Genomic DNA, 11,360 nt, shown 5'->3' on the forward strand with positions numbered 1-11,360 from the left:
GTAATTTGCTGCGCCCTCTACGCGGGCAAAAAAAAATTGTCATCTACACAGGCTGTGGCAACAAAAAATTGCTTGTTTTTTCCTCTATCAATCGATATACTACATGTTGCCCATCTTTTATATTTATTACGTTTTTTATAATTTTGGTATAAAAAATGTAAACATTTTCTTGTTATCGCAAAAATTGTTGTAGACACTCAACTACAAAAAAATTAATAAATATAATGTACTTCTTTTAAGCAAAATACAGATTTTCTTTTCACTTTATTGTAATATGATCGTAAACTGATGGGTGCCAGAGCCAGATATTACAGATTCTTTGCTTAAAAGAAGAACATTATATTCATTAAACTTTTTGTAGTTGGCATGTTTAAAACAATTTCTACATTAATCTACATTTTTGATACCAAAATTATAAAAAATGTAATAAATATAAAAAATAAAGGTGACATGTACTACATCGCGTAAAAGAATAAAAAAAACAAGCAATTTTTTATATCCACAGCCTGCTTCAATGACAATTTTTTTTGTCCGCGTAGAGGGTGCAGCAAATTACATACGATACTTAACAAATTTGTTTACACAGGTGAAAGATATCAATTTTGCCATTAAATTTTATTAAAATAAGTTTTCTCAACTCTTAAAATAAAAAAGTTAGGCGGTCCTAAACTTTCGGTACTTTTCCGGTTTTTTATGATTAAGTACTCCCAAAGTTGGCCATGGATCTCAAATTTGTCTTTACGAGCGATAAGGCCTCAAAATATGCAACAAAAAACATATAAAGATTTTTAACTTGCGTCGTATATTAAGGGAGATCCATAGGAGTGTCCCTCTTATAATAGACAGCCTGTATATTCATTTACAAATATTTTGAGAAAAAAATATTTTCCCAGAAATTTTGAGAACTCTTACGAAACGGTTTGACCCCAAATATCATTCTCACCCTGTATACATCTGTATTTAAGGTTGATTTAACAGTTTTTATTCTTTGAACTGTTATATACACTTCATATTTTCCTTTTATTCTTAGAACATTTTCCAGTTTTTTTCTAACTATGTATATTCAACAAGACCCCATTTTTTATATATCTACCCCTTAATATAATATTAATACATTTCAAATCTAATAGTGATTTTGTAGAGGAATTGTAGAAGCATAATACTAACTTAATATTATCATTTTCCTTTTTTATTTCCGTACTAAGTTAGAACAAGTTTTCAAAGAAATTCTCACCTATTATTTGGGATTTGATATCAAACCCAGTTTTATTTGTGTTTAGACTCGAAAATAAAATAGCCAATCCTGTATCCATAAGTCCAATAGAGTAACACATAGGACCTACAGACAAACTCGTCCATTTTTGGACTTTGACGTTTAGTTTAAAACTTTCGTCTGTAGTAACATTTGTTATAACAAGTTCTAAAATTAAAGCCATAAATTAAAATTAAATCCTGAATTTTGTAGAGAGCCGGTATGCCAAAAATTGAAGAAAATTAAATTCCTACCTTCTCTATTAGCATTCCTCAAACCATTCTGATATTCCTGCCAAACTTCGTCGAAGCATAAACACAAAGTAAATGCCGAAGTTAATAAAAAGCACACGCAAATAATTTGAAACATTTTCAATAGATATTAATTAACAGTAATAGATTTTCATATTTAAAAACAGTAAAACAAATGGAAGAACAACTTAAAACCTACAACACTGCACTGATACTTGAATATGTAAAAAAGGCAAAATGTTTGAAAAACAAGTACCTTAAAAAGTTCTATAAGAAATATGTATTGTTGAATATACAGGTGGTCTATAAATAAACAGACGTTAGAAGATTGTTATGTATGGAATAATATTCTTTTCTATTTTTTCTATAGTACAGTAGTATTTTAGTACATAGTTTGCATTTCTGCGTGATGGTCACTGTATACAAAATTGATTACTTTTTTACAATAGAAATAATTTTCTGCTTTAAAAGCAAATTATTGTACATATTTTAATTTTCTATTATTTAAATGCACCACCTGTACATTTTTTAAACAATTCATTGCAACTTATACGTTTTAGTAGGTAGTTTTAGTTTCCAAACTACATTTCTTCTATTGAAAACGAATTACCAATAACAACTTTCAAGGAAACAACATTAAAATTTAAGCAGACTGTATTTACAACGCAAATTTCACTTTCTACATTGTTCATGCAGTATGAACACATTACCTATTTAAAAACAATTAAAACGTAATTAATAATATAATACAACACCTAATAGTTATAATACTTATCTAAAATATGTAAAATAAAATCATTAAATAACGTATAAATAAGCTTTAAATACCTAAAGTTTATGTACAATTTTTTAAAAACTCCAACGCGAGAGTACATGTACTTAAACATAAATAAAAAATGTTAATCCACAAATATAGAAATAAATACAATATATCCTTTTAAACTAGCTAAAAATGTTTAAAAAATATATAAATTTCTTTATAGAAATAAATTTGTATTACTTCTACTTCTATATTAGTAGATATCCAAACTTAATTGAGCAAATTCTTCAAGAAACTGTAAGATTAACAAACTAAGGCACGCTCACGGAATAAAACCTCTTGGGATCCCCAACCTTAGGCTGGAACCTCAAATTCACCCTTTTACCCTTCTGATCATCTATATCCAAAAACGTATTCCAATCCACAAGGTAATAGAAACCCGTCTTACGCGCCTCTGTGGTACTTTCCTCGGGCTCCTCGGTGACCGGACTTGAATCAACTTGACCACCGAAAGAGGCCTCTAAATCCTTCAGGTTCGCCGTCTGAACTTCCTCCGTGGAAGTTAAGGGTGCCGCGGAAGTTGAGGGTGCCTCGGTAGTACTAGTAGAGTTTTCTTGACGTTTCACTTCATTTTTCTCTAATCCGAAGTCAAAGTTAACTGGATTTGGTGCGTCTTGTTGGTACAGAGGCACAATTTTGTTTTCCTCGTTGAGGCTGGCTATGAGCTCTTTCAGGTCGTCCATGTCGATTTTTTTCAAGTCTTCATCAGTCACAGTGCCGTTCAGTCGTTCCAACTGCCTGACTACCTCCAAAAGTCTGTTTAACTTTTCGAGTTCTTCGCTTGAAGCGTACTGTGGCTCTCCTGGGTTGAAAACGTGTTGTTTTTCTTGAGTTTTGGCCAGTGGTTGCGCCCTAATCATTCTCCCTTAAATAATACGAAATTTTAGGATTGGAAAGTCATAACTTCCTCCTGGTAAAAGTAACTAACTCACCTTGTCTGTCTGCAAGTCCAATATCCTCCAACACCTCCATATACTGTTGTGGAACTACCTCAAAATTCAAACCATGTGAGTTATCTTTCTTCTCCTCCCTCTCGTCTCTTTTCTTCGGTAATGACTTCTCTTTTCTAGAATTCTTACCCAAACCAAATCTGGCTAACAATTCTTCCATATCGGCTCTACTAGAATCATCTTCAGGGAGAGGTTTGAAGCCTCCGTAAGCCTCAGGTTCAACTTCTGCCTTCACAGGATTGAAACCATAAGTTTCTTCAGTGGTAGGACTGAGGATGACATCTTTCTTCTCATTTGTGTCTGAGATCAATCCAAAATTCATGAGCAAGTCTCTCATCTCTGGAGTTAGATTGTCGGCGACATTGCTGATGTCTGGAACGTGAGTTGTGGTCGAAGTTGTCTTAAGGGGTAAAATTCCGAAGGAAGCTAGCATGTTCCTTATTTTTTCTTCCTCTTCTTTTTCCTTACTTGTAGTGGGAGGTGTACTAGGTTTTAAAGGTTTTTTGGTTTGAGAGTTTATGTCGTTCAAAACACCTGAAAATGATAATGTAATCAATATGAGAAAAGTATCTAATACCATTACTTACTTTTTAAATTATCAGGGACCAAATCCAACAAAGGAGAACCAGTACTGCCCTGTTTCTTTTCGTTAACATCATTAGCAACTCCTGGAGAATTATTCTCCACTTGGCCAGGATACTGGTTTTCCTGCATCTGTAAATCTTCGTTTATATCACTAGCAGTAAACTTCGGGGCCTCTATGATCTTTATTCCAAAACCTGGTGACGCAGTAACAACTTGGGCTGCCTCTGTGGGAACTTCATCTGGGTATTTATGATTTGGATATCTTTCAGTACTAGCAGGTCTCCTTCTGATCGGTCTTCTTGAAGGATGGTAAGTCGTAGGTGATGGCGTTGCTGTTGGTAAGTTCGTTGAAGCTGTTGGAGGTCTTTTTCTTCGGGTGCCTGTCTTTTTCGCCGTATACTGAGGTGGTGCATTTGAAGATGCAGTGGAAACAGGAGTAGATGTGGAAGGAGTTTTCGTTCCTGTTGATGTTCTAGGTATGTTACCTTTTATAAAATAGTACACAACAGTTTAGATATAACAAAATACACAGATTATAAAAAGAAATCTTACCTAATTCTGGGATGCTGCTGATTTCTGAAGGTATTCTTTTGAATGTGTAGTCTGCCTGAGTTTTGAAAGGTTCAGCCCCCACAATGTGGGTCACAGGAGGTTTAGTGAATAACTCTTGCATATTAACATCGTTACCATTTGATGGTGTGAATGGCATCACCACCATGATAGCTTTAGGATCCCTTTCCTTCGTTTCCTCGTTTGTACCTTTCAGATTCTTCTTCTCCATGTCTGTTTGAGTTATATTCTCCAAAAGGTCTAGGATTTCTCCCCGAGTCAATCTAGGTAAAGTGGGGTTGGCTTTGAGCATAGCTTCTACTTCTTTGATGGTGTCTTCCACATTGTTGAGTGAGAAAATATCTGCAGTTGGAGCTATGGATCTAGGACGAAGATTGTGTTGAACTAGACTATTTACTTCGAATGGTTGTATTTCTCGTATTTCTGGCAGTTTAAGAGTCTGAGGATGGCATAGAACACTTTGACATATGGTAAAGATGACGAAGAATTTGAGAATCTGAAAATAAAAAGTTTAGTTGCGCAAATTGGTGTAGTGTTAGCACTGTTAACGAAGAAATGAGGAATAAAACACTTAAAATAACTAAGTACTTGAAAATAGTGGCCATTTTCTTGCATCTCTTCCCTACATGCATTTTTTAATGTCCGTTATCGACAATGTAAATCTTTACCCGTTAGAGTGGAAAAAACTGCACACCGAATTGTTAATGTCAAGGTACCGTTACCGCAAAATGAAAAAATAAATACAAAACTCATCATTAACGGCAACAGCTATGCACTTTTTCTTCATACTGTCGAAAGAAACTTGCAAGTCAATGGATTTGTGTCAAAGAGGCGATTTCCATTCTGCAATACTTCTCCAAATTCCCCGCTTGTTAATTGATCGTTAAGTTTTACGAAATTTTATTCATAATTTTGTAATTTCTTCGACACCTGACATACTTTTGATGATAAAATATAAGGGTCACTCGAGTATGTTGACTCTAGAATCGATTAAGACCAATTATATAGTGTAATAATGATTATATTGTAAATGGCAATATAAATATATACAGGGCGATATTTATTGCTTTAGTAATCTCAAATTTTATTTATAAATAAAATAAAAAATATCCTCGATTATTAAATAAAAACAATTGTGAGCTGTTATTTATTGAAAAAATAGTAAGAAGAAATATTACCACATATTTGGCAACACTATTTATGTATGTAATTTTCTTTTTTCTATTTGAGGTGTCGTGTCCTCCAAGGCTGAATATTGGATATAGCTGACATATTTATTGCTGTTATTTCATAATACCACTAACTTGTCTGTTTAAAAAATATTGAAGCGGTGAATACAGCTTAAGGAAGAGATTTATGTATAGCATATGTATATTTTCTAGTTTATCTTAATTTTTTCAGTAGACCGTAACCGTAACCGTAAACAAAAACAAAAGAACCTGTGAAAAAATACTATTAATATTTGAAAAAAAAAAGATTTTTTATAACAAGTAATTATTACAAGATATTATTGCATCTTATCTAGATTGTACGGACATTCGTTTCGAAAGAGAAAGTAAACACATAATGAAACATGGGAAAGAAAGCACGAAAGTAGTCAATAAAACATAACGTAATAAATTTGTGACTTTCTAAGAATGAATTTAAACAAACTTGGAACAAAGATTTTTTACTAGGTAGGTACTTGAAATTTCACAATTTCTCCAGCAGTAAATGTATTTTCAATTTTTATTGTTTATTCTGAGACTGTTATAATATTTTTTCTACAGGGTGTTGTTGAAAAAACGCATAAAAAGAACATAAATTATACGACGATTTTTCGCGGTGAGCTATCTATCTTCTTTCGTTTTTCAGAGATACAGGGTCTCATAAAAAATGTTTAATCATATTTTGCATTAATTCGATTTAAATAGGATTATTTTCATATTAGGAAGATACCCTTGAAGTTTTACGTTTTGGAACACCTGATACAGGGGTCGGCATAAGTCAGGCAACCAATTTGCATTAAGAGCATTAATTTTCATTCTGAAAACGCGTCTACTCGACGAGCACGTGTTATCATATTCATGACACAGAAGACACAACTGACTGAAGCACGAACATGCTTTCTTATAATCTCTTTCGACAGCGTTGCCAGACTTAGGAGCGTTGCCGGACTTATGCCGATTTTTCGAGAGCGTTGCCTGACTTATGCCGACCCCTGTATATTAAGGAGCAGAAAGTTGGGTGACTGGAGAAGCCAGCTGTGTTTTTTTTTAAATAAAGGGTTTTTCGCGATATCAACAACACTACCTTTTTTGTGTAAAAGGAAACTTTACTTTGTAATTCATACAACATACACTATAAACAAACTAACCTCAAAAAAGTCGTCATAAAATGTCACTAAGAAAGGTCGTAACTAGCGACCTCTAGCAGACGGTAGCATCCGCAAAAACTTATATACCTACACTACACACTATATAAAAATTGATTATGCCATTCGATAGAGGGCAAAAAGTTGCCATAAGAAAGTTTTCTTTTTTCAATATCACCTCAGATAAGGCTGAAATGAAACAAAAACGGATTTCCAAGTTTCAGTTTTTTTTTCAAATATTTCGAAAACTAATCATGTTAGCCTTGATTTTTTAGAGGCATAATGTTGGTCTCCTGATTATGCAACTTTGCCCCCATTTAAGCTAGTTCGGATCTATTACCGTTTCCACGATCTCTGAAGTGAGAAGCGAATTTGTAACACCCTGTATATCATATATTTTGCATCTGTCACATTTTTGTTTTTAATTTAGGTATCTAAATTTAAAAAATGAAGAAATTAGGTAACTCCTGTTATTGTATTGTCAACGTGATGTAACTTCCTGTAACGTTAAGTTTTGCCATTTAAACTTTATTGCTTGACTGTTAATGATGGACAGAAAGGTAGGTCGGTAATAAAATAAGAATTGGCACATAAACACATTGCTACGATGTGATAACATGATTTACTCAACGATGAAGTACGTGTAAAACGTTATACCAACCGCAGTTGTAGGTAATAATTCAACCTACAAACGAAAAAATAGAATTACAATGTTATAGCAGTCGGATTATGAAAAATTCGAGTACAAATACCGCCGAAGTTAAGGAAAGTTGTAATAGATGAGGAAATTTTAAATATGAAATTAATATCCGAAGAGTGTGCGAATTCTCGCAGGAAATGATTTCCTTCTGCGCCCAAATGCACACAGTTATGATGTAAGCGAACGTAATTATCAATTAAAAAGATATAATCGCAGAAATCATAATATTAATAAAGAAAAATGCGTAACTTTCCCATAAAACGTCTATGCATCGCTAATTATAACGCAATCGCTAAAGGAATCTGCAAAAATATGTTTTTTATTTGCGTGTTCCAAAGGGAACGAGCGATTCGGTAACACCTTGAAAATCTTCATTAATTACACTAACTGATTAAGTGTTAAACAATTGTTCATCCGTGTACCTACTTCAATTCTAAATTATATTAGAAATCGTTGTACTAATAATTTTTATTTGTCGCAATATTAAACGACTGGTTAAAGAATTTAATAACAATTCAAATACCCCTCTGTCAATTAAACCGTGACTACATCGAAGGACAGTGAAAGAAAAACAATAAATGCTGACTATTCGTTCAGCTGTATTCATTTAATACCTTCTGGACAATGACTGGCACAATTACTTATATGAATGTGCACACAAACAGAAGTTCACTTTTGTTCGAAATCGGCATATTTTTAAAAAAATGGAGTTGAAAAACACAAAAAATGAATAGATATTTTAAATATTAAAAACATTTTTTATAGAGTCCCCATCACCTTCTAATCAACACAGTAACTGTACGTGTTTGCAAAAATTTCACTCGAATTTTATGTCAGACACAGAATTTCAAATGTAAAAGAGAAATACATTCTTCGACGATTGAAAAACAGGTAGCCAAATTTCAGGACAGGTCAGAATAAATATACATATAGTTAAAGATGTGTTAGTAAAAGCAATTCTATATTTTTAATTGTAAACCCGTTAATGTAATTATTATATAACGAGCTAGATGTAGAAATGACACTAATAATTATGCAGTCATTATTAATAACGGTAACTATATCGATAGTTGCTGTGGCCTCAAATTGAAAAACCTTTAATAATTGAGAGAGTTGAAATTTGTTTAATACCTACTTTTTAAAACACTAAACCTAAAGTATATTTGGAAAAAAAAGATATTACAAATGTTACGCAGACACGTAACCTTGTCTAAGTAGGTACCTTGAAAGAATTTAAGTTATACAGGATGTAAAGTATAACATATCATGTATTTAAGTTCCTTATTGTTTGTAGCTGCTTTTCACCCTTCTTTCGAGATGCATTTTTTATTATACGTAGTCTCGAGGATTCAAATTATATAAATGAGCTGATCATTGGTCCAGAATATCAAAATTCTAAATATTTATTAACAATATGTTTATAACTATTGTCCAATTTTTTTATCTTGGAAAAATCTGAAAAACTTCTTCAAGACTATTTCCATTCTCCTAAATCCGTTTCTAAAATCTGTTTCTAGCTAAGTTTTAAAGAAAAGAAGAAACATAGTGCCATTGGCATTTTTATTTCTTAATTAACACCCCCTGGATAGTAATTACTGCTTGTAGAACCAATGGTACATTATACTTTGCTGAAGCTCTTTTTTGGGACCAATAATTATTCAAACAATATCGCATTAATTTAAATAAATATAAACTCATACACTTGTTATTACTCATTTACTCTAAATTGTAGTCACCAAAATGTAAAAAACCACTTTTACTTTTCTAGAATCATAAATTTGTTAATCATAAATGATACCACTAATTTATTCAAACAAACAATACCATTTTGCAAGCACACTTTGTTAGACTCCTCTTCGGAATAAGATGTAGAATTATGCACAACTCTTCATACTCCAGGAGATATTTGTATAAACAAAACTAACAATGACGCTTCGCGCAAATTGGTAACTTTCACGACACTGTCTGAGACCACGCAAGAATGACCTGGAAACCAAGACTGATGTTGTAAATGATTGTACAAGAATGGATTTCAAGTCCAAGTCCCCTCTAAGAAGTGGTAGTGACGCCTTTCATCGACGAACTTCAGTTATAGGCCGCTTCAGAAAAATAAGAAAAAAAGAAAGTTTATTTTAGCCCCCGATTATTATAACAATATGAACAGGACGTTTTTTGCTTATGTAGAAACTCTTAAATTTAAAACTGCTGTAACAAAATGTATATCAAACAATATTTTAAATTCGAATAATAGTTTTTCCCTATAACACACTGTCAATACCATATAATTTTCTTTTCTATAATTGTTTTTACTATTATCGGATTTTTTTCAATAGATTAAACAACTATAATCAATTTCAATATTTAATTTCAAAAACATCTCTTGGCAAACAGATTTGTTTAGGCAACACACTTTACAGTAAGTCGTATACAGGTTTTCATACTTTACGTTTAAAAACCAAATCGATTGAATCGTTCATCAAACAGCTTCTAACAACTTTAGATTTTTTTCTCGTTCTTAATGTCAAATTATGTAATTTGAAAAATAACTTTTTAACTTTTATTCTGTACACTAATAACATGGTTCCTATAGGTCATTTCATTCCTTTTTCTTTGTTTAATTTTGTTCTGGTTAATATTTTAAAATTTTCATGTAATATGTATGATGTATTCCTTAAAAAAATAACCGAACTGTTCAGGTCCAGAAACTTCCAGCCAATACCTAAATAAAAAATTGATTGTTTGACTTTTTGGTACTTAAAAATAAACGATGAACGACAACAAAGTACTATTTGACTACGTACACATACACATACACACCCCACTACCCTACTCAACCATACCACACATAAACATGACACCACCCCCGAGGTTTACACAGACGAGCCGGTGAAGCAAGAAGAGCGCCAGAAGAAAGGGCCCTAGCCGGCGGGGCCTAGCCAGGACAAAAGGAGGTCCCACAAAGCGCCTACACCGGCTGCATTTGCGATCGAAGTAGACGACGGATGGGGCCCACCTACGAAGGCTGTCCAGGCCTACACGAGATGAGGCAGGATAAAGAGGGATAATCCCCCTCGATTCCAAATCATTGAGGCCAATTTCTAGCCATGGAATAATGGCGCGCGCCTGTATGTAGCTAACGCAGTCTATATGTTTTGTGTCACAGAATCATAAAGGGTTTTTTGGCGAGCCAAACCACATCAAACCCGGTTAGCTCGAATTTGATTGTGTTAAGAGTTTGAGATAACATTTGACAGAACTCGCAAAAATTCTTTTGGTTTGGATATCTAATCAATAATGAAATCGTAACCTATAATCTATGATAGTGCTCGTAGCTCAAGTTGTTAATTATTTCTTATATACTATAGTTGTTATTCCTAATCTGAAATGCAGATCCATGAAAGAACGTTAATGTATGGTTATTAAATCAAAATGGGTTTACCTTGTTCACAAATATTATCTATTCAAACGCAAATGTATCGTCTAAAAGGAAGTTAATAAAGATCTATACAGTACAATATATAAAATGCATATTTACCATCTAATAAACGATTAAAGTTATTTGGATCCTCGATTACTATTTTTTTATTATCAATTTCAAATATTACTTTGTATTTTTTGCAGTGAATCCATTACCAAATTTTTTTATTTACAACTTAACCTATCCAAACCTCTAAAAAAACGAAGTAGTGACTACTAGGTACGAAACAGAAAATACATAAACAAAGATAGAAATATTAACTTAAGATCCAAACCAACCCACAAGTCCGGTTTGATGGTTAGGCAAACTCTGCCAAACCGGGTTAACAACATTTCTCGCCAAAACGGCAAACCGCAACAAACTATAGTTAACCGGGTTAGCGGTTTTCTCGCCAAAAAACC

At 33.0% G+C, this 11,360-nt stretch overlaps 1 protein-coding gene across 2 annotated transcripts; it reads right to left on the reverse strand.

Moving 5' to 3' along the window:
- Window positions 1-2,326: 2,326 nt before the first annotated feature.
- LOC108906120 lies at window positions 2,327-9,467 on the reverse strand. 2 transcript variants are annotated; one of them, XM_018709286.1, is made up of 5 exons: window positions 9,306-9,467; window positions 4,411-4,924; window positions 3,861-4,319; window positions 3,256-3,807; window positions 2,327-3,188 (listed from the first exon to the last, which is right to left on the reverse strand). In XM_018709286.1, the coding sequence occupies exons 1-5, from the start codon at window positions 9,306-9,308 to the stop codon at window positions 2,575-2,577; spliced, it is 2,142 nt and encodes a 713-aa protein (XP_018564802.1). In that variant the 5' UTR covers window positions 9,309-9,467; the 3' UTR covers window positions 2,327-2,574. The 2 variants fall into 2 exon arrangements, with proteins under 2 accessions (XP_018564802.1, XP_018564801.1); XM_018709285.1 differs by having other exon boundaries at window positions 3,861-4,343.
- Window positions 9,468-11,360: the final 1,893 nt, after the last annotated feature.

Source organism: Anoplophora glabripennis, unplaced genomic scaffold (genome assembly GCF_000390285.2).
Source record: "Anoplophora glabripennis isolate ALB-LARVAE unplaced genomic scaffold, Agla_2.0 scaffold74, whole genome shotgun sequence".
NCBI classification, from domain to species: domain Eukaryota; kingdom Metazoa; phylum Arthropoda; class Insecta; order Coleoptera; family Cerambycidae; genus Anoplophora; species Anoplophora glabripennis.

What these genes read in the sequence shown, in the direction of transcription:
- LOC108906120 (XM_018709285.1), bottom strand. An exon ending in GGTCCCTGATAATTTAAAAA is followed by an intron (nt 3,808 to 3,860) that starts GTAAGTAATGGT and finishes TATCATTTTCAG; the next exon opens with GTGTTTTGAACGACATAAAC. An exon ending in TGGACTTGCAGACAGACAAG is followed by an intron (nt 3,189 to 3,255) that starts GTGAGTTAGTTA and finishes GTATTATTTAAG; the next exon opens with GGAGAATGATTAGGGCGCAA.